The 27,990-nt window shown below is 45.0% G+C and overlaps 1 protein-coding gene across 2 annotated transcripts; it reads left to right on the top strand.

Moving 5' to 3' along the window:
• Positions 1-7: 7 nt before the first annotated feature.
• Positions 8-27,990, top strand: TIGAR (TP53 induced glycolysis regulatory phosphatase). 2 transcript variants are annotated; one of them, XM_030538633.1, is made up of 7 exons: positions 2,108-2,298; positions 2,708-2,748; positions 12,197-12,234; positions 17,766-17,887; positions 21,823-21,900; positions 24,069-24,179; positions 25,998-27,990. In XM_030538633.1, exons 1-7 carry the CDS (start codon positions 2,215-2,217, stop codon positions 26,442-26,444), a joined length of 921 nt encoding a protein of 306 aa, XP_030394493.1. In that variant the 5' UTR covers positions 2,108-2,214; the 3' UTR covers positions 26,445-27,990. The 2 variants fall into 2 exon arrangements, with proteins under 2 accessions (XP_030394482.1, XP_030394493.1); XM_030538622.1 differs by lacking the exons at positions 2,108-2,298; positions 2,708-2,748 and adding an exon at positions 8-130 and having other exon boundaries at positions 25,998-27,988.

The raw sequence follows: 27,990 nt of genomic DNA, 5'->3' as shown, positions 1-27,990 counted from the left end.
CGCCAGTCGGCGAGCGAGGGGTGGGCGTTGCAGTGTAAGGAGGCGGGGGCCAGAAGCCGGCTGGAGGAGGCGCGCGGAGGCTGTTTCCTCACCGCATCATGGTTCGGTTCGCTTTGACCATCGTCCGGCAGTGAGTGGAGGGGGGCGGGGTGAGAGCCGGAGGCGAACCCCCCCCCCCGGCGGTGCGAGGCTGGCATCGTGCTGGGGCCGCTGCCGCCCGCAGGTCCCAGGGCTCCGGCTCGGACCCTGGTGGCGCCGCGCCCCTCCCCTCGGCAGGCCGGCTGCACCTCCCCCCCCCCCCGCGCTGGGGCCCGGGGGACACGCTGCGGTGGGGGGAGAAGAGGCCCGGGCCCGTAGCGGGGGCTGAGGCCATGAACCGCCTCCGCCCCTCACCGCTGCGTCCTGCTGGCCGGCGTCTGGCGGAGCTCACGGCCGGGCTGCCTGCAGCGCCCTGCCAGCAGGGAGCTTCCGGCCTCTTCCCTCCGTCCCTCACCAACGCTGCGCTGCGGCCTCCCGGCAGGAGGCGACCGAGCATTTGAGTCGGCAGAGCGGGGCTGGGAGTCACGGGGATGCCCCAGTGTGTGTGACTGGCTGTGGGGATGGAAACGGAGTCTTGTTCAGCACCTAAAACTTAGATCGCTCCAGCCGCATCTCTCGGCAGGGCTGTGAAAGCCCTTTAGTGTGACCGGACAGCAAGTGTGAAAAATCAGGACGGGAGTGGGGGGTAATAGGAGCCTATATAAGAAAAAGACCCCAAAATCGGGACAACTGGACCCCTAGTATAGGTGCAGCTAGGACAATGGAAGAATTCGTCTGTTAACCTACCTACAGAAAATCCCCTTCCCATGCTCCTGGTGGAATTCTATGCTGAAAAATTAAGAATTCTGTGCAGAATATTTTAAAATTCTGCAAATTTTGTCAAAATAACACTATATAATCACATGGGTTTCCATTATTTGGTAATTTGTTTCAAAATACCTGTCAGCAAGTATGTCTGCAACAATACAGACACACACAAAGTTTCCTCTGGGAGTAAAGAGTTGAAGAAACCCCTATGATAACCCAGTTCCTGTTTCTCAGTCCTCTTCCTCACCGAGCCCAACCCTAGGGCCTTCCCGGGCCCAGACTCCCCCCAGCCATGGCCCCTCCCAGCCCAGGTACTCTCAACCCACCAGGTGCCAGCTGTGCCCTCCCCCCAAGACATTCATACACCCTCCTCTACAGAGCCCAAATATCCAGAGGAAGAAACTGCTTGATGCTGGGTCTCAGGCTTGCACTGGGTTTCCTGTGCACCGCTGCCTCCTTCCTTCAGGGTGTGCTGGGAACCCTCCAGGCTCCCCTCCCCCCACATATTCTATTTGCGTGTTGTGCTCTGCCAGGTATAGGGAGGGACATCCGACATCTCTGCAGCCCTTTTTTTTTTGTTTGTTTTGTTTTGTTTTTTTGGGTCGGGGTGAGAGGAAATTCTGCATGCACAACCTTAATTTCTGCAAAATTATGTAGTGGTGCAGAATTTCCTCAGGAATTCGCACCTGTGCCACTGTAGCAATTGTTGTGTAGATGTATAGTATCCTGAGTCGCACCTTGTTTAGGTCTTAGCTTTGCCTCACTAGTGTGAGTGGATGTTCCCTCATCCATTAGTTTCTGCAGTAGTCGTTGTTAGCATCGTAGTTACCCGTTACAAAGATTCCCAGACATAATAGCTTTGGATGCATGCACACTGTTTAAGATACCATTGGGTTTACCCATTCTTTACCCTTTTCCCCCCCTTTATTTACAGGAAATAAACATTTGATAACGTTCAGTGACAATTTTGTACCATCTCAGTGGACTCCTGGAAAGTGCCGGAAACCCCAAGTCCATGCTTCTGTGCCCTAAGGATACTTGACCCTGAATCTGGTAGTCTGCTCGTATCTTTAGATTTCAGCTAATGTCCAAACACTTTGCCTCTTTCTTTCTCCACCACTCTCTGAGGAGGGAATTCAAAATGATTAATTTCTTCAGAGGAGACTATACAGAATTTCTTTTCTGGCTGGGGATCAAGATACCTCTGAAGTCTCCTTTTGTACTATAAAGTGGTACTTTATTTAATTTCTGTCCTCAAATGATTTCTCTATATTTAATAAACACTGATTGGAGCTGCTTCTTCTGTGGATAAGCAAAATTTTGGAATCTTGATTCTTGCTGTTTCTGTAGTGTCACATCCATTCTTCAATGGAATGCTCCCAAGAACATATTACTAATTTCAGTAACTTTGTGCTGAAGGGTGGGCAGAAGATCCTTCATGCTGACCTAAATGTGAGTGAGCTAGTAAGGATGTTAGGCCAACTACCCCTGCCTATCAAAAACTAAAACTTGTTAGTTACTTATTTTAGGGACTTTTTGAATCACTTGATATTCTTATCTTGATATTGTTTGGAGGCAATTTCTATTTCTGGCCTTAATAGTTACAGTGCTATTTCTGTCTTTGGTAGGGACAACTATTAAGGAATTGAAAGTGTGGTATTTCTTGTACTGTTGCTTGTTACACTTTTTGCAAAGCTCAAATATGGATACGTGCAATACTGAGGTATTCGGGTGGATTCTTACCTTCCCACTGTTAGAGGTGGGATGTGAAAAATTACAGCTTCTGGTAGTTGTCATATAGTTATTAGGGAGCTTTTTACATCCTACTCACCAGTGAACTGAGGGGAATGTTTTCAAATAGGAATTAATTCAGGGAAGTCCTTTGGCCTTGTTATACAGGAGGTGAGACTTGATGATCACAGTGATCCCTTCTGGCTTTATAATCTCTGACTTTGAAGATAATGACGTTTCATCTGTTCATGAGATATAACTATTAATCCCCATAAAGTCTAAACATGTTTGAGTGCTAGGGAAGTTTCTAGCTGTCTTGTGCTTCAAGGGTAGGATTCTAAGTAAACTATATCTTTAGAGAAGCGCATAGGTAATTCCCTTCTCCATCTTTTTTCCTTTCTAAATACCTGAGAGAGTGCATTATTTAAGAAATGTGAAGCTTACACTGAGAGGCACTTAAATCAGAAAATGAACATTTTTCAAACCCCAATAGAGAGCTTTTATTCTCCAACTATAAGGTAACAGTATAGCAACATAGCAGTGAAACAATTATCATTGTCTCTCTCTTAAACTGTATTCTGAGAGACACCTTTTATGTCCTAGTTGAGACCTCTTTGTTCTTAAAATTAATTTATGGCTAGAGCCCCTGTGCCCAAACTTTGCCCAGTTGAAGATGGCATTGGTGACTTTCTGGGGTCTGAGAGCTATGTCTAATTACCATAAAATTGAACATATTGTATATATGTCCCTAACTCTTTCATTAAGTCTTGAACTTTAACAAATATAGTAGGCATTTACAGTATAAGTCTATAATAATAGACCCTTCCATCTACACAAACTTAGGTGTGGTTATTAGCTAACCCCTAAACTCCAGGCCAAAAGTAAGAAAAAAATACATGCATTAAGGACAGAATGCCTGTTTAAAGCTGTTACCTTCTCTAGCACTTTGCTAAAGTTTGCATAAGTTTTAGCAATTTTGACATCCTTTTTTCGGGGGGGGGGGGGTTCTTTCCTTTACAAACTACTCTGATTGAATCAAATGTACATTATTTTATAATTCTAAAGTTATGTTTTTGAGTTTTTCCTGATAACTTCTGTTTTATTCAGGACTTAAAACTTAACAAAAGTTGCTACAGAAGGGACTGAAATGCAGATGTCTGCCTTTCTGTATTTACAGCATATCAAGAATAAAATGTTGTGATACAGAAAGATGATATGCAGTGGTTTCGTATAACATTCACATAACCATTTTGGAATTAAACCTAACATACTTATTTGTTATAATACATTTTGTGACACCTCTGTGGTAACATTCTAGGAAATACTTGTTGATAATTTTGCATCTGAAAAATATTGTTAGAACTAAACATTTGAAATTATTCTTCTGTGTTTTGGTAACCCATTAAGATAAAGACTGATTATATCAGTGATTTTTGATGTTGCATAATGGGCACTGTTGCATGTGAGGCTAGTTAAGGCTATTTATAGACCAGCTTGGTTGCTCATAAGACCTACCTCTTGCCAAAAATACTCTGACTTGGCAGTGATGGAGAGTTCATTTAGTAATAAGATAGTACTGTGGAATGTTAAAACAAGCACTGACATCATTGACTTCTTCAAAACATATAGCTTTAGCTTTTTCTTTCAGTCACAGTGGATCTCTGTGAACAGACTTCTGTATAATATGAATAGTGTACTGTCTAGTTTGGGCATGTTTGTGGAGAAATCAAAATCAAATTTCAGCTCCATACCCCTGATTCAGATGTTAAAAGGCTATTGTCAAACAAAATATTTGTAAATACTGGGGGGAAAGTAATTTTTGTTTCTTCTTCGAGTGATTGCTCATATCCATTCCAGTTAGGTGTACGCGCCGCGCGTGCACATTCGTCGGAAAACTTTTACCCTAGCAACTCAGTGGGCCGGCAGGTCGCCCCCTAGAGTGGCGCCACCATGGCGCTCCATATATACTCCTGCCGGCCCACCCGCTCCTCAGTTCCTTCTTACCGCCCGTGTCGGTCGTTGGAACAGTGGAGCGCGGCTTAGCTGACCTCCACTTCCCTAGCTACTCGTTTTCTCGTATATAATTATGCAGTTATAACACTTTTATATATATATTTGTATGGTTATACGTTTTTTCTTTGCTAACATGGTTAGTTTAGTTAGCGGGGTTCAGGAAGTAGCCCCTTCCATGAGCCCAGTGCCGGAGCCATGCATGGCTCACCGGGTTTTAAAAGGGGCCCGGCTTGCCAGAAGCCGCGGCCGAAGAGAGATCTACATGACTTCTGTTTGAAGTGCCTCAGGGAATCACACTTGACAGATAAGTGCCCCATTTGCAAGGCTTTTAAGCCGAGAACAAAAGGTGCGGGACTTTCACTTACCCCTCCACCTTGGGCGCCGAGCGATGTTCAAGCGGCGGGCAGAAGCGCCTCCTCGGCACCGGACCCCGCCGGTACCACCAAGGCCTTTCGGCACCGATGTCGACTCGGCACCGCTCCCTTCTTCCGAGGTCGGGAGAGTCTATGATTCCTGCTGGTGCCTGGCGGCTCCCCGGCACGCGCCGTGGTTGAGCCCCCTGCTCCCGCTGCTTCCGTGCCACCTGCATCGCAGCCAGAGAGCTCGCCTAAGTTGCGTTATCCGGCACCGTCACCTGCAGAGGCACCGATGACTTCGGCTCCGTCGATTCCAGTCCCCCCAGGACCATGGAATCCGGTGCCTGGCAGCTCCCCGGCTCGCGCCGTGGTAGAGCTTACTGCTCCTGCTGCTTCTGTGCCAGCTGCACCACAGCTAGACAGCTCGTCTAAGATGGCTCGCCCGGCACCGACGACGTCGGCACCGTCGATCCCGGTCCCATGAGGGCCGTAGAATCCGGTGCCTGACGGCTCCCCGGCACGCGCCGTGGTTGAGCGTATTGCTCCTGCTGCTTCCGTGCCAGCGGCACCGCAGCCAGAGAGCTCGTCTAAGTCGGATCGCCCGGCGCCGACACCTGCTACGGCACCGATGACGTCGTCACCGTTGATCCCGGTCCCACAAGGGCCGTAGAATCCGGTGCCTGACGGCTCCCCGGCACGCGCCGTGGTTGAGCGTATTGCTCCTGCTGCTTCCGTGCCAGCGGCACCGCAGCCAGAGGGCTCGTCTACGTCGGATCGCCCGGCACCGACACCTGCTGCGGCACCGATGTCGTCGGCACCGTCGATCCCGGTCCCACAAGGGCCGTAGAATCCGGTGCCCGACAGCTCCCCGGCACGCGCCGTGGTTGAGCGTATTGCTCCTGCTGCTTCGTGCCAGCGGCACCGCAGCCAGAGGCCTCGTCTACGTCGGATCACCCGGCACCGACACCTGCTGCGGCACCGATGGCGTCGGCACCGTCGATCACGGTCCCACAAGGGCCGTAGAATCCGGTGCCTGACGGCTCCCCGGCACGAGCCGTGGTTGAGCGTATTGCTCCTGCTGCTTCCGTGCCAACGGCACCGCAGCCAGAGAGCTCGTCTACGTCGGATCGCCCGGCACCGACACCTGCTGCGGCACCGATGACGTCGGCACCGTCGATCCCGGTCCCACAAGGGCCGTAGTATCCGGTGCCTGACGGCTCCCCGGCACGCGCCGTGGTCGAGCTAATGCTCCGGCTGCTTCCGTGCCAACGGCACCGCGGCCAGAGGGCTGGTCTAAGTCGGATCGCCCGGCACCGACACCTGCTGCGGCACCGATGACGTCGGCACCGTCGATCCCGGTCCCGCAAGGGCCGTAGAATCCGGTGCCTGACGGCTCCCCGGCACGCGCCGTGGTTGAGCTCCTGCTCCGGCTGCTTCCATGCCAACCGAAGCCTCCGAGGCACCGACAACATCGGCACCGTCGATTCCAGTCCCACAAGGGCTATCGAATCCGGTGCCCGACGGCTCCCCGGCACGCGCCGTAGTTGAGCGTATTACTCCCGCTGCTTCAGTGCTGACGGCACCGCAGCCAGACAGCTTATCTAGCTCGGTTCGCCCGGCACCGGCACCTACCGGTACCGTGGATGACCTCGGTACCGTGGATGACCTCGGTACCGTGGATCCCGGCCCCACGAGGGCCGTCGAATCCGGTGCCTGACAGCTCCCCAGTACGCTCTGTGGTTGAGCCTGCTGTTCCCTGCACGCCGGAGATGTTACCAACGGCGAGGGCTCTCAGTGCCATGACAGAGTCAGTGCTGCCTGACCCGGGCACCGCCGGTACGGGTAATACAGTCTCTTCAAGGGATTGTCCCCTGTCAGTACAGCAGAGCGGCACCGTTCATGATCACGGTCCCGCAGACACTCCAAGTCCTGTCGGCACGCCGGACACCACTGGCAGTCCCGGTGCTGTTTTCCTCGGTACTGGTCACACTCGCTGCACCGGTCGGTATCCCGTTCGCCGACCCGCTATCGGCACCGTTCCGACATCTGGCACCGGGGCAGGTACCTTGACTCCTGTAGCTCTTCTCCGAGCCTCGAGATCTCGGTCGACCTCCCAACACCGTTCTGGTTGCGGGTCTGGATCTCGTTCCAGGTACCGATACGCCTCCCGATGCCGGTCCCCGGTGCCGAGTTGGGCAAGGTCCGAGTGAGTCAGAGACTCGGCCCGTGCCTTCTTTCGTACCTCCATGGCCGTCCGGACACGCATCCGTGTCATCTCATATGCGCAGATTTTATGCTCAGGACCACGATCCTGATATGATGGCCAGCGGGCGCCAGCCCCGAAGCAGAAAGAGCCTTGGCGAATGCAAGGTGTACTCTGCAGGGGCCCTGCACCTCTGGGTAGCAAAGCAACAAGCCTTGCTTAGCTGCGATAATTATAGCACCTGGGTGGAGGAGTTTCTCCCTCGAACCTCCCACCTGGAGTTCGCTGCCGTCTTGGAGGACGGGGGAAAGAATTTACCCTTTGTTGGTAAAGGCATCTTCGCGGCAGAGACAGCCCCAGACTGCGAAGCCTGCTGGACAATAGGGTCCTAATGCGTCTCAGCATGTATACGCCAGCGACCAAACGCAGGCCTTTATGGCCCCAGCCGCCATACTCTGTGCCTAGCCAGAGGCAGAACTCTGGAGAACGGCAAGGCCAAGGTGGTCGCAGACAAAAGTCAGGCCCCCTAAAAAGCCAAAGTCAAGGTCCCTCGCAATTACCACTGGGACAAAAGACGGACCTTCCAAGGTTCGCCGGAGGGCGGTGTACCAGTCGCAGGACGGGATCCTGATCCCGCTTTCTCCTGGCATGGCCCCAGTTACTTTCAGATCGCTGGGTCCTGCGCACGATGGAGCATAGGTACCACCTTTAAATTGCTCCAGCCCTGTCCCCCTTCAGCGGACGAAAGGGGCTAGGGGTTTTACTCCCGTTATGCCCTAGTCCCCCACTCGAACACAGGTCTCAGACCTCCCTGGTCCTGCATGGACTCAACCGGTTTGGGATAAGGTTGAAGTTCTACATGGTATCCCTGGGAACCATTATTCCATCCTTGCCTCCTGGGGGCTACTATGCCGCCCTGGATAGGAAGGACGCGTACTTTCGCAATGCCATCTTCCCTCTGCACGGGAGATGCCTCCGCTTTATAGCCAGCGGTGAATACTCCCGGTTTACGGCCATAGTCGCCGCCTACCGTAGCTATGTCGGATATGCGGTTTTCCGTATTGGGACGATTCGCTTATCCGAGGAGACTCTGAGACACAAACCACTCAGCCCGTGGGCATCGTCACGGTCTTATTCACAGCAAGGCCTGATGATTACTATAGAGCAATCCACTCTGGTTCCCACGCAGAGGTTGGGCTTCCTAGGGGCGATCTTGGTCTCCTACCTAGCCGGAGCCTGCTTATCACAACTGCGGTTTTAGGCGATGGCAACAATCATCTGAGGTCTGAAGGCTTTCCCAACGACCTCAGCTCGTTCTTGTCTCAGTCTCCTGGGTCCATGGTTGCCTGCAAGTTTGTAACCAAACACGCCAAGCTCCGCCTCCGTCCTCTCCAAGTCCGACCCACCTCGGCGTACCGCTTGGACAGGGAGCCAGTGGTCATGGTAGTCACCGTTCCCTCGAACGCCTTAGGCTCCCTAGAGTGGTGGCTAACTCCCTCCTTGGTGTGGACAGGGATGCGGTTTCATCCGCCCCAGCCCTCACTGCCCCTGATGGCGGACGCATCCTCTCTCTGCTCGAGTGCTCATGGTCACCTCCGAGCTTAACGCCTTCGGTCTTCTAGGGAGCTGGCATTCCTCATTAATGCCCCAAAAATGAGAGTAGTCCGCCTGGCATGCCAGGGGTTCCAGCGGCAGCTGCGAGGCCGTTGTATCTCGGTGTTTACAGCCAACACAATGGCCAGGTGCTTCATAAGTATTCAGGGGGGACATAGTCCTTCCCCCTTTTTTTGTCAGGAGGCCATCCATTTCCGGGTCTTTTGCATGGCCCACTCGATGGAGCTGGCGACGTCCTTTCTCCCAGGCGTTCGGAACGTCTTAACTCTTTGACTCGGCAGGTTTTTCCTGTCTTACGAGTGATCACTCTGCCCCATGTGTGGCGTCCCGCTTTCCGGAAGTGGAGATGGTTCCTCACACAGACCTGTTCGCTCACCGCGAGAGCAGGAAATGCCAGGTGTTCTGCTCCTTCCAAGGTCTCTCCTCGGAATCGATCTTGGACGCATTCCTGATGCCGTGGGACGGCCAACTGCATTATGCCTTCCCACTGTTCCCACTGGTTCGTTACGTCCTGCTCAAACTCCGCAGGGGCAGAGCGTGCATCATCATGATCACTCCAGAGTGGTCCAGGCAGCACTGACATACCACGTTGCTCGGCCTGTCAGCCCAGACCTCATCACTCAGGGCAATGACAGGCTTCGTCACTCGGACCTGCAGCCTCTTCGCCTCACGGTGGCTCCTGCGTACCTGAGTCGGGGTGACAGGCAGCCTTCCACCTGGTCAACGTACCGAGCCAGGTGGAAGCGTTTCCTTTACAGCTGCAGTACGCTCGATCTTGCTCCTGCTGAGGTCTCGATCCCCTCTATTTGGCCTGCCTCTGGCCTTCAGCGGCAGGATCTGGCGGTATCATCGCTGAGGATACTCTCAGCAGCCATCCCTACCTTCCAGCAGGCTAAGATGGACGTTCAGTGTCCCACGCTCTATGGGTTTGAGGTCCCTCAAGGGCTTGGAGCGCTTGCACCCTCGGGTGCACCGCCCAGCCCCGCCCTGGGACCTCAACCTAGTCTTGGCCAGACGGGTCTCTGAGATCAGAGCTCTTACGAAGGTTCCACAAAGACAAGGTGCAGTTATGACCGCACCCGGCTTTCCTCCCTAAAGTGTTTGGCCTTTCATGTTACCCACAGCTCAACGCAAGGGGCATAACCGTTGCACTCCTTGGACATCTGTGGAGTGCTCGCATTATATTGTGCTGACAGAATCATTGCCTAAGGCGCCCCAGCTCTGCCCCGGTAGCGGGCCGAAGGGAGGGCTTGCTTGTTTTCCTCTCAGAGGATCTCATCTTGGGTGATGACGGACATCCCCACTTGTTATGATTTGGCTCATAGTTCCCCAAGCCACATCACCGTGCATTCTACCAGGGCTCAGGCTTCATCTGCCGCCTTGCTGGCTCGTGTTTCTACCCACGAGACCTGTCGCGAAGCTCCATTGGTCCTCGGTCCTTACCTTTGCTTCGCAGTATGCCCTGGTTCAGCAGTCAAGAGAGGCTGTAGCCTCTGGCTCGGCAGTTTTATTCTGCCACATTTCACTCCGACCCCACCGCCTTTGTAAGGCTTGGGATTCACCTAACTGGAATGGATATGAGCAATCACTCGAAGAAGAAAAGACGGTTACTCACCTTTGTAACTGTTGTTCTTCGAGATGTGTTGCTCATATCCATTCCGCACCCGCCCTCCTTCCCCACTGTCGGAGTAGCCGGCAAGAAGGAACTGAGGAGCGGGTGGGCCGGCAGGAGTATATATGGAGCGCCATGGTGGCGCCACTCTAGGGGGCGACCTGCCGGCCCACTGAGTTGCTAGGGTAAAAGTTTTCCGACGAATGTGCACGCGCGGCGCGTACACCTAACTGGAATGGATATGAGCAACACATCTCGAAGAACAACAGTTACAAAGGTGAGTAACCGTCTTTTACTTTGCATAATATGCTTGCACAGTGCAACCCAAACGTGGATTTTAATTATTTTCCTCTGGTTTGAATTATTCCTGTTTTTCCTTTAAAAATCTAAATCCACTGATTTGGTGATCCAGCTGTAGTCTTCCCTTTTTGGTCAGTAGGAAAATACACTAGATTGAAACCACTGTTCTCTTTAGAAAATCTGAAATATTATGGTGGAATTTTCAAAAGTACTCTGCATTGGTCTGACTTTGCTCCCATTGACTTCGGTGGGAACAGATTTAGGTTGATTTTGAGCATGTTTGAAAATCCCATCCTCGCTGTCTACTTGGCAGTCTTATTGTATGTGCTGTTGTGGGGGGTTCTCACTGTCTTGTAGTATTGACTATATTTTATTAGAATGATTGTCTTGTGAATCAGATGCCCTCCTTTTTAGAATCGCATACACTCTGTGGCAATTTCAGCAGTTTTTTTATGTGGAAAGTATTTATGTGCAATTTATTGAGGAGAAATAGCCAGCCTTATGTGACCAGCCATCTGTCTAGATCACTTTGAGAATCTGTTATAGCATTGACAATAGTTCTTTATTTGGAAAGTCAGCATTTTCTTTGGCCTTAATCCTGCAAATGATGAGGCATGTGTCATTTTACTCATGTGATGGACCCATTGAAGTCAATATGCTTAAGTGGTGTTGTCTGGAGGGGCAGCTTTTTTTGTACCTTTCTCTTTATTTTAAAAAATGTCCAGTGTTCTAAGTAAAAATATAGAATTAGGAGAATGGAAAGACTTAATCTGTCCCTCTGCCAAAACAAGATTACCCATAAAATACTCAAAAGCATTTTCCAGTATATATTTAAGTGGTCAAAGCAGGATTCCTTCTGCTCCACTTATCGGGAAAGTGTTATTGTTGATGTTTTAGGACTTGGAATAAGAGCATCCACACACTTGCTTCAAATTCACAACCTACCTTATTCTGGATTAATTTTCATGTGTAGACAAGTCCTTTTATTTTCCTTTCTTTAATCCTATTTATGTCCCTCCACTTTTTGTACCCCTAAATTATCTTCCTTCTTTGGTTTTCATACTTTTAAATTTATTATGTTTTGTGTAGGCTCATTTTCAAAGCATAGGCATCTGATTGGAAAAAAAATGCAGTGGTGTGCATTTTCCATAAAATCACTATTTTAGGATGGAGATAGGAGGAAACTGAAATGTAGATAATGGTTTAATAGATAACTAAATAGTGCTGAGTTAACTATGAAATTAAGCAATTACATTTACCTTGATTCCAAAGAAGCTTATTCTTAATGAACACTGAAGGAGTTATTGGAACTAATTATTTTAACAAGTTTCTGAAATGTTACTGTGAGAGTTTTAAGCACATCTTACTGAAAAAGATATTGTACTTTACAGCAGTGTGTTCCCCTTATTGTAGTACTGAGCCGATACGGTGTTTACGTCTACTATCCAAATGTTTTTACATTTTGACTAACATTATTTTTAGACCAGGTTCTTCTTTGTCTGAAATATTTCTATCTTTCAGTGGAGAAACAAGATACAACAAAGACAAGATACTTCAAGGTTAGTGTCAAGCCTGCTATGACCATTAGATTGTTAGAGATTAAATAATTACATATACCTCTGCTAGAGAGCAGCCTATGGTTAACTGAAATGTTACCAGTATCAGGATGGATAAAAACAGATGACGTAAATATTTAAATTTTTTTTAATTAAGTACATGTTTCTTTTTCAAAAAAAAACATTTGAAATTATGACAATATTATGACAAGGCCTATGGATAATTTAAACAATTTTAATATATACTAAATTAAAAAAAAAACAACAAACAGTATATATTTGAAGCCCAAGTTTTAATGGAAGTCAAACCACTGAACTAGTGGAAGTAACTGTTTAAGCATCTGTAACAGTACAATCTGTTGCAGGTGCAGTGAGAATATTTTCTTTTCATTTTATTTATTTCAGTTCAGTTACTTTTTGGTTCTTTCAAAGCTGAGAAACTGGGGGTTGAAAAAATCAGAAAAGCTTGTTATCCTCTCCCAGTCTATGAATAAAAATGAGATGTGAGAGGATGAGCTCTCCTTGTTCTAAAGTTTTAAAGGGCATCCTGATCAGAAACAATCAGTTCAATTCACTAACTATAGATAATAAGTCCTTTATAAAATCATTCATTTTCAAATGCAAAACATGTTTTGATCAACTTATTATATATGTATCCAGTGGTTTAACTAAAACAAAAACCTGTTTTTATGCATTTTTAATTGAATTCTAATGTGCACCCAAATGCAGGTTGAGGCAAATCAGGCATTAAAAAAGAATGAATCATCTAGTAAATGTCATTCACAATTTTTCAGCATAGTAAAATGAATGTAAAAATTAAATTTATTTTAAGCCATGTAATTACTTAAATGAATTTGTATAAATACATTGTATTCTCCTAGTTGGCAAAAAGTACTAAAATTAGTATAAAGACTATACTGAGTTGCAAATCAACATGTTCTAATGGTTGCTAATCAGTGAGAATCAGCCTTAGGAAAATGAACTACAAATGCAAAATGAGATTAAAATCCTTGATTTAAGTCAAGGTTTTGTGCTCATTTTAAATCATGAATAAACTCAGATTTAAATTACAGTGATTTAAATCAGTCAAACCTGATCACTGCATCCAAGTTAACTTGTCAGTTTGTTTGTTTATACCAGATAATGTGTATGGTAAGAGACCTATCTTTTAGGTTAGGATTGTGCCTTGATAACTTGTACCAACTTTGAACTATCAACGTTCAATAGAGTTCATATGCCTCCAAAATGTCTAAGACTGTAATAGAGATGGTAATGTCCAGGACATTAGATAATGTGTTCATTTCTTTATAATTGAGTCATGGAGAGACTACATTGTTTAAGTAGAAAAAAAAAAAAATTCTGCTTTAGAATAATAGTAATGTGATTATAGGCAGAGCTGGTAGCAAGGGTATCTAAGGATGCCTAGCGCTTCCCATCATAAGAGTTGCTTGTAACTCAGTTGCTTAAACTTTGCCAGACTTCAGCCATTCATGCTGAAATTTTCCATGCTAGGTATCTGTCTCAGGCTAATTTTTTTTAAGAGTTTCTGGCGATATGACTATACCGTTCATCAGAAAACTGAGGAGAGGAAAGCATTGTTTTGCTTATATTAAAAATGTTTATGACTGTTTGCTGAGAAGCTCTCTTACCTCCATGCTTTGGCGCAAGGGGCTTGAAATTTGGTAAGAGAATCGAATTTTGCCAGGAGTGTGCCTATTTGCCAAAGTTGGGAGGGTTTTTTTGCCCCATGGCAACACCAAGTTATGAGCTTTTATGAAAAAATCAGTTTGCGTGTGCTCAGAGACTTGTTAGCTTGGCAGCTACATTCTTTGAATATTCTAACTGTACTGAGCATACTGCAGTCCAAGGCTGCATGGGGCTGAGCAAGACTCCCTGTAGTTGCTGCTTCTGACTGCTGTGGTGCCAGGCACTGAGAGTAGGAAAACTCTCTTTTGCTGGGTGCTTCACTGTAGGCATTCAGGCACAGTGAAGGAGGTAGTAGCCTGATTGGAAAGCAGAAACAACTAAATCCAGACAGTGCAAGGGATGTATTGGTGGCGAGGGTAGATTGAGGTAAGAAGCCTGGGAGCGGGAGGGGGGAAATGACTGACGTTCTGAGATGAGATTTGCGGGGGAGGGGCAGTTAGGAAGACAGATTACTGAGCAAGGAGAGAGACTCCGATGAGATGGGTGGTGAGAAATGGGAGCTGGGCTGGAGAAGACTGAGACTAGGATATGGAGTTTAGAGGGAGAGACTGGGGCTCGGGTGAGGAGCCCAGAGGGGTGAATACTGGGACTGGCTAGGCAAGGAACTGTAGGGTCGGGGATGTTGAATAAAGGTTGTGTAGTGACGGAGGCTGTTTTCTGTAGGACCCCTGCCTTGTTTGTTGCACAAGATGAAAGGTATATAGTAAATGAGGAGGGCAATTGCAGAAAGAGACAGGATGGTTTTATGGCTAAGGCAGTTATATGCTATCCTGGAGAAGGGGATCCTGTCTCTGGTCAGAGTTCTTACGTGATGCTAGATAAGTCACCTAAACCAAACTTTTCAGCAGTGGCCATTAACTTTGTGCATTCAGATAGTCAGAAACACAGCCTGAGACCCTGAGGTCTGATTTTTAGAAGTGTTGAAGCCTCACAGTTGCAACTGAATTCAATGGAAGTTGTGCTTTGAGCGCACAAAGAACTACATAATGGTAACAACTCTGAAAAGCCAGGCCCTAGGCATCTTATATTGGACATCCAAAATTAGTGGATACTTTTGATCTTAATCTCTGTGCTTTGGCTCCACATCTATAAAATGGGGATATAATACCCTGTTGCCTCACAGGAGTGTTGTGAAAATAAATTATTTGTGAAACACTTAGAAATGAGAAATGATCATTGTAGGCAAACCCATGAGGAAATGAATAATTTTATATTCAGAGAAGGGTTTGAATAGCGTACAGTAAATTTCACATAGAACTACATGTTGACCAATGAGTATAAAACAAGCTATTCTACAGCTGCTTAGTAAGAGAGTGCATAGAACGAACAGTGCTCAGAGGAAGGGGTTGGTGGAAAAAATAGAGTAAGTTCATGATCACATACTATGATAATGCGTGCATATAAGGGGAGCTGAATTAGGCTTGTGCTGGCAACCTTAATTCTGGCATTTCTTTACTTCTGAATGTTTTACTTTGCAACTATGAAGTTCTTGTAACATCTTGTGGTATATAATATAAATATAATTGTGACTGTTCTTCAGATTCATATTCTTAGTAAGAACTTTATTTTAAGTTGCTCGTAAAAATTTGCTGACAAGATGACTTTCATAGATACACCTCTACCCTAATATAACGTGATCCGATATAACACAAATTCGGATATAATGCGGTAAAGCAGTGCTCCTGGGGGGCAGGGCTGCGTGCTCCGGTGGTTCAAAGCAAGTTTGATATAATGTGGTAAGATTTTTTGGCTCCCAAGGACAGCGTTATATCGGGGTAGAGGTGTATTTGATGGAAAAGAAACAGTAAACCAGCTGAGGCACTATCTAATAGCACATTGATTGTCTCCAGCCACATCTGTACGTTGCTGTTTAGACTACCTCTTTTTACTGTTCAGTAGTTTTAAATTGGATACTGGATATTACCACTTTGTTATTTGGTCTCCTTCCCACATGCAACTAAAGAGAATCTTTTAATATTTAAAACCTACAGCTGTGGCCATAACTAGGCTTTGCAGGGTTCACTTTAAATCGATGGAGGTTGGTAAACATCCATTTTAGCTGACGCTGAAATTGATGGGGAAAAATTCCATTGGCAGTAGTTGGGGCACATATCTTGTGCCTGCAGGAATCTGGTGTTACTGGCCCTGCTGCAATGCAGAGAGCCCACTGCAGCCCTGATGTCACAGGAGCAAGAGAGCGGAATCATGACAGCAGGGTTTCAGAGGGCTCCCTGTGCTGTGGCAGGGCCAGTGACACGGATCCCTGCAGGCACAAGGTGTGGGGAAGGCTGTGGTCCTGGCGAGGCAGAGCAGAGACCCCTAGCAAGGGCTTTGAGGAGAAGGAAGAGCCCTTGGCTGCGGGGAAGGCCACCCTGCTGCTGAATGGCTCCTGCCCAAGGACTGAGCCATTCAGTAGTGTTGTGGTCTGCCCCTCATGCCCCTGGCTAGGGATGTGTCTGCTCCACCAGGCCAGGACCACAGCCTCCACCTGCCCCTTGCACCTGTAGGGATCTGGTGTCACCGGCCATGTGGAGAGCCCTTTGCAGCTCCACTGTCATGGCTCCACTCACTCACCAGCCAGGAGTGCAGGAGCTGTCCCTGGACAGGAACCGTTGAGCAGTTAGATGGTCTGTCCTTCAGCCAGAGTCGTCTTCTCCTCCTCCTTGCAGCCCTGGTTGGGGGTGGGGTGAGGGTCTGCTCTGTTGTGCCAAGACTGCAGTCTCCTCCATATCTTACACCCTGATGTCTTAAGCCCCTTGGCTGCACAGAGAGCCCCCTGCAGCCCCACTGTCAGCACCATCCTGTCCCCATCCTACTCCCACTTAACTTACTGCAACTTTAAAAATTAAAATCAAAATTGATAATTATCAAAATTGCAAAAAAAAATGACAATCATAAGCTCTCACTTGACCAAATACAGGCATACTGATATTTAGAAACCAAATTGCAATCCCTTGTGGTCCTATTGTCTGTGTTGCCACTGAAGGCATAGAGGATGAAATCTTGGTGGATTTCTTTTGTGCGAGAACCACCTCTGCAGCATTGTTTTCCACTTATTCTGATCTGACAGGAAAGACACATACCCTGGCCTCTGGACCCCAAATGCCATTTTCAGGTAAGAGTGTGGACCTGGGAGAAGGAGATGAGGCTTGGGGTTGTTGGAAATGCTACTCCCCATCGCATCGTAAATTCCATCCTTAGATCATTCTGGTCATCTTAACACACCTATTGGCTACCTTCCTCAGATATGGAACCTCTTCTTACTTCTGCTCTTCCTCAAGAGGGATTTCTGGTGTCAGAAGAGTGGGAGACAGCAGGGAAAGTATAATGTATTTACAGAATATACACAGGAAAACAGAACTTTGAATAATCTTTTTTTAATGGTGTGTGTGGATGGGGAATCAAACTATCTTGGCTTTGTCTTGAGAACATTCTGGCCTAAACTTTTAAAAAATAGCTCCCGATTATGAATGCCAAGGGACTCAAATTCACTAGTCACTCTTGAAAAATCAAGCTTCTGCATATGTTTTTTTACTTTGATATATGTACGCTAACGTTTTTGTTTTATAATTTAAATACTGTACCAATAATCACTTACCAATAATCATTCAATGTGTTCCTAGAGTTACTATTGTTCTTTCCCATTTAGTTTGCATGATGATTGAATTCTGAGTTTCACAGTAAAGGGAAATGGGACAGGGATTGTACTCATGTTTGCTTGGCACTCTGATCCTGAATGGATTTGCTGAATGCAACTGCATTACATATAATTAATAATAAATTAATTAAAATTCAAATGTTAAATTGGGAAAATTTTTATTTTTCAGGACAAGGTGTGGATGAACCCCTTTCTGCAACTGGTTTCAGACAAGCAGATGCTGCTGGTATATTTCTCAGTAATGTAAAGTTTACTCATGTCTTCTCAAGTGACCTCCTTCGAGCGAAGCAGGCAAGTGCTTTTTCAGGCAATTGAAAGTAAATCTAAATCTCAGTATTTTGGGATGCTGAGGCAAAATAATGCAGTGGCAATTTTGAAGGAGGGGGTAAGTTTGGAACTAAAAAGTTTTATGTAGAAGGTGAGCTCTTCTCCAAAGAGTGAATGAAGCTTAAAAGAATCTACTGAGTTAACATACATCAGCCATGACTTGCATCTTCCATGCACGTTGTACATTAGGGGTCTAGTGTATTTTTTTCAATATACATAACCATGGAATGCTGTTGCATAAGTTCCTCTCAGATAGTGGTAATAGGAACTCAAGAGAATCTGGCTATGATGATGGTGGATGTTTAAGGAAAATTTCTTTTATATGACGACCAACAGTTGACATTGCCAATAGTAACTCATTATGTTTTTAATTAACTGAGAGACACCATAAGCAAAAAGTCCAGGGGCAATGGCTGCCGCTATGTGGGAACTTCTGAGATCTTTTTTCTTAATTCTGAAAAATACTCTTAAGTGGCTTGCATTTAAAAACTACATCAGTTTTTTAGCTTAATAATGACACTTCCATCTTTACTATGTATGATTAATAAAGGATATTCAACCCAATAACAAAATGGTGAAAGAGAAGAGGTTAGAAGCAGAAAACAGAAGTTTACAAAATATACAGTACCTAGATAATTTGAAGGTATTAAGACAGTAGGACCCAACAAAATTCAATTTTTAACTCTCTCTAATGGATTTATTAGAGAGAGTCTCCATAGCGCCCTGGACAGATAACAAAATTTATGTCCACAGATATAAGTCGGTATCCATGGAGCTGCAGGGCTGTACCAGGAATCTCAGCGGCAAAAGCAGCAGCACGTCGGGCCGGCACTCCCAGGAGCCAGCACCCCACGTCAGCAGCTGTCCATGGTTGTACTAATGTGTGCAAATGGCTCGCACGCTCCCAAATAGGAGACTTAGACCTCTGCATGGAAGAGACTCCTGTCCGGGAGCATGCGAGCTGCTTGCACACACTAGCATAAGTAGGGACAGCTGCCAGTGAGCCTGGTGCCTGCCCCAATAGGCAGGGCTGAGGGGTGGTGCAGTCACACTGGGGGAGCTGCCAACACAGGGTGCTGGCTCCTGGGAGCGGTGGCCTGACATGCTGCTGCTTTTACCACTGTGGTTCCCCGGTAAAGCCCATAGAGCTCTGTGAATACCGAATTATATCCATGGATATCTGCATCTGTGGATATAAATTTTTTGTCTGTGCAGGGCTCCAAGTATCCAAGCCACTGCCAGGTATCTTTGAGAATTGTGGAGAATGGATTGAATTCCCAAGTGACTGGTAATAGTCTAATATACATTAGTACCTATTTAAGGAGGAACAGAAGGGGGGACCTTTTAAGTCTGACAAGCTTAACTTTAATACCTGGTTGCTTCACAAGACTGGGACAAATATTTTTTTTTGTCCGTGTGTGTGTCGGGGATTCTGGGTGACCTCTCTGTGGAGCTCTAGCACTCCTATCCTTTGAAATTTAGCAGGAGGTGGCCTTTATTTCAGGGTGTACCTATGGCCATCCTAGTGAAAATCTGCCCAAATTTGGCCAACTTATAAGCCTGTGACAGGATGCACATGTGCTATCCCTATGCAGTAACTGAACATGCTCCAGCCTTAGGGCTACAGGGGCAAAGCTGGACTTTCCCTGCAATGGCTGCTCTGAGCTGTGGGAGGCCATGGTGGGGCCAGGCACTGGAAGTGAGAGCAGGGAACCTGTTTTCAGTGCCCTCTCCCCAAACTTGCTGGCACCCAGGCAGCATAGAGGAGGAAGCAGTCTGATTTAAATGCGAAGAAGACAAAAGCCAGATCATCGAGGAGGGAAAAAGTAGATTGGGACAAGAAGTCTTGTAAGACTGGAATTGAAGGGGGCCCAGAGAGAGAAATTTGGGACTATAAAGGAAGGGAGGCAAGGATTAAGCCAATGGGGAAGGGGAAGGGGAAGGACAGACTGGAAGAGGAACTGGAAATGGGAGGTTAGAACTGAGAGCTGGTTGATGGATGGGAGTGAAACTGGATAGGCTGAGGCTGGGACTAGGAACTAGGAACCAGTCAATGGGGAGCAGGAGGAACATGGACAGGGAGATGGGAGACATCTGACAAAGGATCTGGGTACAAGGGAAGAACTGGGCCAGATTGGGAGTGGTGGGGGAAAGATTGAGAATTGGAAAGTGAGCCCGGAAGTGGAGGAGGGGATTAGGACAAGGAGACGGGTGGGAAAGAGGCAGGTATGAATTGGAGGCAACAGACAGAAGTCTGTGTCCACTAGAGCACATTCCCTATCTGAATCTGAAATTAAACCCAACATTCTTGAGTCTCACCATTTCTCTGCTGCCAGCAGTTATCTGTGAAACACACTGACAGTGTGTCTTATACCCCTTAGAGCTGGTCCACACAGTGGATGACAACATAATGCTATCAGTTACACAGTTAGCTAAGGTGGCAGCAGCCTGTGTGGTGGGTCTTAAGGTTCCAACTCTGCTGATGAATAATGTAGATGTCAGTATGCCACGATGGAATTTTTTTTTTCCGTTTGTTTTTTTAAAAACGTAGGAAACTACTGTTACATATTCTTTTATACTCATAGTGCTAAAGTCAAACACTCAAAAAATTAGGAAATGCCAGAATTAAGGCTTCCTTTGCAACCCTAATCTGGCACCCTTGTGCATGTGCATTATGATACAGTCTTTAATTACATAATCACATACTGTGTATTCCACAGAACCCCACCTCATTTGGTGCACAATGCAGGATAGCCTGATTAGAAGGTGTGTCCTGAATGAGGCATGGGATTTCTGGAAGAGAAGAGTGTCTCATGGTCCTGGTAGTTGAATACTGTCTTAGAGAACTGGATTTCATCCCTACTTCTGCCACAGAGTACCTATGTGATGCTAATCAAATCATTTAAGACAAACTTTTTGTTGGTGATTGCTAATTGCGTATTCCTCGTCTCCTGAATTGAGGGTCTTGGGTCTGATTTTCTGGAGTGCTGATCACTCTCAGCTGAATTCAGTGTAAAAATGGGGATAAAACTACCCCCTCATCTTGCAGGTTTTGTTAAAATAAATGTTTGTGAAGAATTCAAGTATTGTAGAGATGAGTGCCATGGAAAAGTCCATGAGGAAATTAATAATTCTGTCTTCAGACCAGGGCATGAATAATGTGCAGTAAATAAGGCATGGGCCACATATTGAACACTAATAAGCAACTGTTCAATATTGTTTTATCATTGAACACTGTCCATATTACGCACTGAATGAAGAGGAGGTCCCATGGAAAAAAAATTCAATAATGTAATTAAAGACTATATCATAATGCAGATGCACAGGCAGCCTTAATTCAGGCATTTTTTAACTTCTGAGTGCTTAACTTTGCAATCTTAATATATTGGTTAGGTCATGTATAATGTTTGCTTTGCTTGGTACATAACAACTTTGGGTATGTCCACACTACCCGCTGGATCGATGGGTAGCGATCGATCTGTCGGGGATCGATTTATCGCATCTCGTCTAGATGCAATAAATCGATCTGAGAAAGCGCTCCCGTTGACTCCGGAACTCCACCAGGGCAAGAGGCGGAAGCAGAGTCGACGGGGGAGCTGCGGCCGTTGATCCCCGCACCGTGAGTATGGGAGGTAAGTCGAAATAAGATACATCAACTTCAGCTACTCTATTCCTGTAGCTGAAGTTGTGTATCTTACATCGACCCCTCACCCTCCCCAAGTGTAGACCAGCCCTTAGTATTATAAGCATCTACTGCTGTATGGCAGAACCTGTCTAAATCACTTAACCACCTCCTTCCTGACAATTAATGGCCCCTCCCCCTTCCCCCCCCCCCCGAGGAACATTTTAACATCCAAAAATGGTGTTTGTATATCATGATGTACATTGATTTTTTTCAGACTGCATCCACAATTATAGGAAAGAATAAGTTTTGCAAAGATATTGTAATACAGTATGATGCAAGACTTCGAGAGAGGGTAAGTGCCAAGTTACTAGTTCCTGTCTTTAAATTGAATAATTTGTAAATGTAACTTACTACTTACGATACAAATATTTTATATTTCTCATTGATCTGAATGCTTAGATAGCTTGGTAATTCATCCTTTGTAATTATGAAAGTTGCAGTTCTGTCATTAGGTATACGAAGACTTTCATTTTCTTCAGTGCTTTCTGCAGTCGTACTAGGCAGAATTTGACTTTAAGTCTAACTTTTATAATCATCTGCAGACTTTTTTACTTACCTAATTAATCTTTATTATTTTTGTCCACACAAATGCATAATTGTACCTCTTGTGTGAGTTTAACTATAACTTGAACTGAATAAACTGAGTCTGGGAAATGTTTTAACCTAGGTTATGGCTGTTAGTGTTAACAGGAAGTGTACTCAAGTTGTCATAGTACTGGTATTTTCAGCTTAATTTTGAAAGATGTTAAAAGAAGGAGAAAACTGTAGCATTTCCTCACTTCCTCCTCCCTTTCTTCTTCCTTGAAGAATCAGGAAGGCTTTTGTTCCCTAAATGGCTGCAATGTAGTCATGTTCCAGAGGCAGTATTCTTCAAATACACAATACACGTACCAGTTGTTCTGGTGATAAACCTACTGGAGAGAAGGGATGAGAGGAAGGAGGAAGATTTAAAGGATTTTTTTTAAAGGGCTTTGTAAAATATCTTTCTTTTCAGAAGTTTCAGAGCCCTGATTGCTTTGCTTTTGTGAATTCTTTCATGGACACTTTTGAGCCTTTCTGCTTCAGCTGAAGGGAGTAAGATATTGAGGTACCTTTTGTTGCTAGCAAACAGCGTCAATTCTGAGTATGGGAATTAATTAGAGAAGAGTTGTTATAGTAAGTAATGGAGACTTGCTTGTTCACTGTAGTGATATTGAAATCACTGTAGTGATTATGTATGTAGAGTGCAGGGATTTGTATAATTGAGGGAAGGATTATACCCTTGTGCATTCTTTCAAAATATATAGCGTCCCCTGCCTGTTTTCTCAAAATAGTAAGCAGTACTACAGCAATTTCACCATCATAGTGCCTAATAACATAGAACTAACCTTTCACTTGAATACATTATCTGTTCTCACTTACTGTGATATAGTGTGGGGATGTTGTGGTGTTGCATTCCACCTTAGGGGTGGATGAATTGGTTCCTGTATTGTTTGTAAAGACCTTCAGGATGAAAGATGCTCTATAAATATAAGGTGTATAATACAATGTGTATTATAAACTGAATGTCTATATGTAACATCCACTAAAAATTATAAAGATTACTTTTACAATGTGACGTTTGGTCTGTTTCACTGTAAAACCAGGGAGTATGTACTTGGCATTCTATCTGCATTTTCTGCTGCAGATTTAGCATTTGAGGCTTATAACCTCAGCCAAATCATAATTAACACATGGTTACAAGTTCTTAGGGTCAGAGAACTAAAAATATATATATTACAGTACTTATTTTTCCTATCTTTAAAAAAAAACACCTCACCCAAACTAACTTGTCCATATCTGTGAAATATAGTCTTTTTTTTATGTTCCAAGAGTATTTTTAACAGCTAAAGTGCTCATATTTAGAAAAATCCCAATAACCAGTTTTCAAAATTGATGTTTATTCTGTGAATTATGGGAGAGATTTCAAAGGCACAGCGGAGAGTTGGGTGACCATTTCCCATTTGGTCTTTAGAAAATGTCCCTGTATGTTGAGTATCTCTTAGCTGCAGCAGAATCCCAATGCTTTCTGTTTGGACTTTGAAGGTTTACATTACAAACAGGTCATTACAACCTTTACATTATAACATTACATAGGTCATTATAACCTTTACTGGGATTTTGTGTACCAAGAATGGTAGAAAAATTCTGGTACAGAGATCAAGAACAGCCCAAGATAAATATCAGATAGCTGCTAATGTTTGAAACATTCACTCTTTCATTAAATTGGAAATGCAAGATTACTTTAAAATGACTTATTTGGAGAAACTAACAGTAAATGAAATATCAGAAATACAGACCTCTTCAGACTTTTGGTGTGGAGTGAGAGTGCTATTCATCCTGTTGCCTATGTTAAGAGGGAAACAGGTTTGAGTTTGAATTTGTATGACTAAATTTTTCTTAATATTTAGTAAATCTTTTTCTATAAATGGTCTTTTCTAGAAATATGGGATTGCTGAAGGAAGGCCATTGAGTGATCTAAAGGCAATGGCAAACGCTGCTGGAGAGCAATGTCCTTCGTTTACACCATCTGGAGGAGAAACACTAGATGAGGTATGGTATTACCACTCATTTGTTCAGGCCCCATTTTCCATGCTAGCGCAGACACCTCTGTATTGTTAATGAAAGAATACAATTCTTACTCCTGGGGAATTCTGTGCCACTGCGCATGCGCAGAATTTATGTCCCCTGCTGATTTAATTGCTTCCCTGCAGAAAAATGGCTTTCTGAAAGGGAAGCCACAAAAGCGGTCATGCAACCCTCCCCAGCAATATGTTTTGGGTGCCCAGGGCAGCCAGCAGAAGGGTAATCACTGTGGGGCAGGAGGTGGGACTGGAGAAGACCCTACTGGTGGTTCCCACTCTGTGCCGAGCTCAGCTGCTAGTCTAGGCTGGGCCAGGGATGACGGGACTTCCTCTTCCCCTGCATGGCATCCAGGGCCGAGTCAGACCCGCCTTCAGATTTCTTCCCTGGCTGCAGGAAACTCCACAAACTTCCTGCACCCATTGCTCCTCAGCTGCAGGGGGAGGGATCCCTGAACGGGGAGCTGCTCCCCCATCTGCCCTACTCCCATGCGTCCAGATCCCCTCATACCCAGACCCTCCTGCTGAGCCTCACCACCTTCACAGAGACCCCCCAATGAGCCCCACAACCCTAACAAGCCACCGGCACCCAGATCCCCACTCCCCTAGCATCTGGACCTCCCCTCCCCCCACTAAGGGCCCATTACCATTGCACCCAGAACCCCCCCACAAGCTCCTGTGCATCCAGATCTCCCCCACTGAGCCACCCACACCCAGATTGCCCCACACAGAACCCTCTCAACCCATTCCTGAATCATCCCACATTAAGCCCCTCTATAGTTGGATCCTGCCTTGCTGAGCCTTCTTCCCACACCTGGTATTGAGGGGGCCTTGGGCTGTTTCTGGGGCAGGCCTGGTCCTTGTGGGGTTGGATGCAGCCTCACTGCTGAGTCTGTGTCCCAGGGAGGGTGGTGGGGAGTTGCACAGTGATCTCCCACCTCTGTGCAGCCAGTGGCCTGTGCTTCCCAATGCCAGGCTGGAGCCTCTACATTATTTGACACATAAAACTTGCAGAATTTTAAAATATTATGCACAAATTTTAATTCTTTTGGCGCAGAATGCCTTCAGGAGTAAATTATTCTATTGCAGGCTTAGCTCAACCAGAGGTGTCTTTCGTCAGTTCCATTCTGCAGTGTTCCCTTTTAATAGAATGGATTTAAATACTGCCCTTCTGTTCTCCTTTACTCTTGATATGTTTATTTGGAATCATCATGCTGATAGCTGTCAGCTGGCTACATGTGAATTTAAAAAGCTTTGCATCCCAAATGATTAGCACAGAAACCTGTTGAGCTCAAAGTTGACTTTCGTGTGTACAGTGTGTGGTTGGGTTTGTGTTTTTTGTTTTTAATCCTGTTTTCTATCCTATTCGGGTGGTTACATCATCCTGAAACAACTAGACCTGATGGCAATGGCAACTGATTTGGGATTTTTTTCCCCTAAATCTAAAATTAGCCCATGGATAGCTTTATGATAAATCAATCTATTATCCTAATGAAAATGAGAAATTACCTTCACCGTCAGCCTCCTTGGATTTAGAGGCTGAGAACTAATAATTATCTCCACGTTTAGTACTTTGACCTGCTACTGTAATTACCATCTGGAAGCTCGTTTACCTTTCTCTGATATGGCTACTTATGTTTTCTAGTCAGTCTTTATGGGTTATGTTACTTTGTGCCAATTGTTCTACAACACACATGAAATTAGGAAGCCAGTAAAAAGCAAACAGTAAATTCACTGGACAGAGTTATTATAGTCATCACAAATGTATTCTTTTTTCCTAACACTTTAGGTAAGGACACGTGCAAAGAATTTCTTTGAATTTCTGTGCCAACTTTCTATTGAAGAAGAGTGTCAGAAAGAACAAGCTGTTCCGGGTATGGCAGGCAATGGCTTGGAAACATTAGAAGGAAAACCAGTTTTCCCTTTGAGAAACCACTGCTGTGGACTTGAACTTAATTCTGATACTGGCAAAGATACAAAAATGTTAAATCCCAATATATTGGTGGTGAGTCATGGGGCATACATGAGAAACTGGTTTGGTTATTTTGTTTTGGATCTGAAATGCACTTTACCATCAGCTTTAAAAAAGTCTCAGTTATCTTCTGTGAGTCCTAATACTGGAGTGAGTCACTTCATTATAAACCTTGGAAATGGAGATGTGATTAAACCTGAAATCAGTTGTATTTGTCTTAATCGAGATGATCATTTAGCAGATGTGAATACTGAAAATGTGTAGCTCAAACAATTAAAATGTTAGCAATATTAAATGTATTATATAGCATTTTTAGTCTTAAGTTATTTAAGCATGAGAAATAATTTATTTTAAAAAATACCCTTAATTAGCAAATAAGTCTTGACTAAGTTCAAGTTCTATTTGGAAAATTGGTCTTAATAGTTAGTTGGGTTGACTTGAATTCAGTTATTGGCAGTATACTGTAAGATTCTGAAGAATTGTAATAATCTGTTTTACAATAATATACACAATATAGATGACCTTAGCGCTTGATAGTAATTCAGTATTGTAAAAAAATCCTAAAATTATTCTTTATGAACAGGAACTTAAAAAGATATTACTGTTCAGGACATATGGATCTCTGTTGCTGTAGTGTGGTTGGGTTTTTTTTATTTAATATCTTTTTACCATTCTACCCAAAATGTTATGGATATCATCAGCTGTTTTTCAAAAAGTATTACATGGCAAAAAGTTTAGAAATACTGTAACTAAGGAAGTTAATTTTTTCTCCAACCTACTGTGCTGTAACTTTATATATTTAAGTTGGTTTTTATAAATGTAAATGTCTTCCTATTTTAATATAATATTATAACCTAGTAGAGGGAGCATTGTCTAGTGGGAAGAGCATGGAACTGTAGGTGTTTGGGGAAGACCTGGCTCTGTCACTGACTAGCTGTGAGAACCTGGGCAAGTCTCTTAATCTTGCCGTGCCTCAGCTTTCCCATCTGCAAAAATGGGGATGATGAAACTTACCTCACAGGTGTGTGGTGAGGATTCAGGTTATTTAAACATTTTTGAGATCCTCTGCTGTAAATCCTTGTACAAATGCGGAGTGTTGATTGTTTAAAATTGTTAGTAGGGTGTGGAGCCCTAACTTGCGCATTGCCAGAATGATGACCTCTGTCCTGAAAAGCAATTCTTGCACATGGAACGTTGTGTCCAGCTAGAGTCCCAGTGATTTAAATGGGACTCTCATGAGTGGTTACATTTGCAGGGTCTAGGCTTCTGTAAGCAGTCAATGAGTGCTTATGGTTACTGGTAATACTGTATTTTCTTCCACCTTTTGGTGTCTGTAGTATTCACATGTATGAGCGCACATGTAATGACCTCTATATATGTTGTAGTAAAACTATTCTCGCAATTTGCATCTTAAAAGATTGTAAATAAAATCATTAAAGCCCTATGTGTAGAATTTCTTGGATTTTCAGCATGCCATGTGTCATGCTCAAGGTTTATTTTTGATACTTATTCTACAAGGCTAAGTACAAATCCTGTATCTTCTTGTATTGGAACTATTAGAGGGTGTTCTCTCGGATTGACTGCATAACTGCAAAATGGAGCTACTTTCTAACATGTTAGTCAGTTGTCTTTTAAAGGGGCCTGTATATGTCAAAGTTCTTTACCAATTAACACCTAGGCATTACCATAGAATTTTATTTAATGTTGCAATACTTAAAATTGAAGCTGCTTACAACTTTAACTTTTTGGGCTGAAACTTTCAAAGGTGAGGGTCTGCCTCAGTCTAACCTTTTTTTGAAGTTTCATCTAA

This window comes from Gopherus evgoodei, chromosome 1 (genome assembly GCF_007399415.2).
Source record: "Gopherus evgoodei ecotype Sinaloan lineage chromosome 1, rGopEvg1_v1.p, whole genome shotgun sequence".
In the NCBI taxonomy this organism is placed as follows: Eukaryota; Metazoa; Chordata; order Testudines; family Testudinidae; genus Gopherus; species Gopherus evgoodei.
This window is presented reverse-complemented; position numbering and strand designations above follow the sequence as displayed.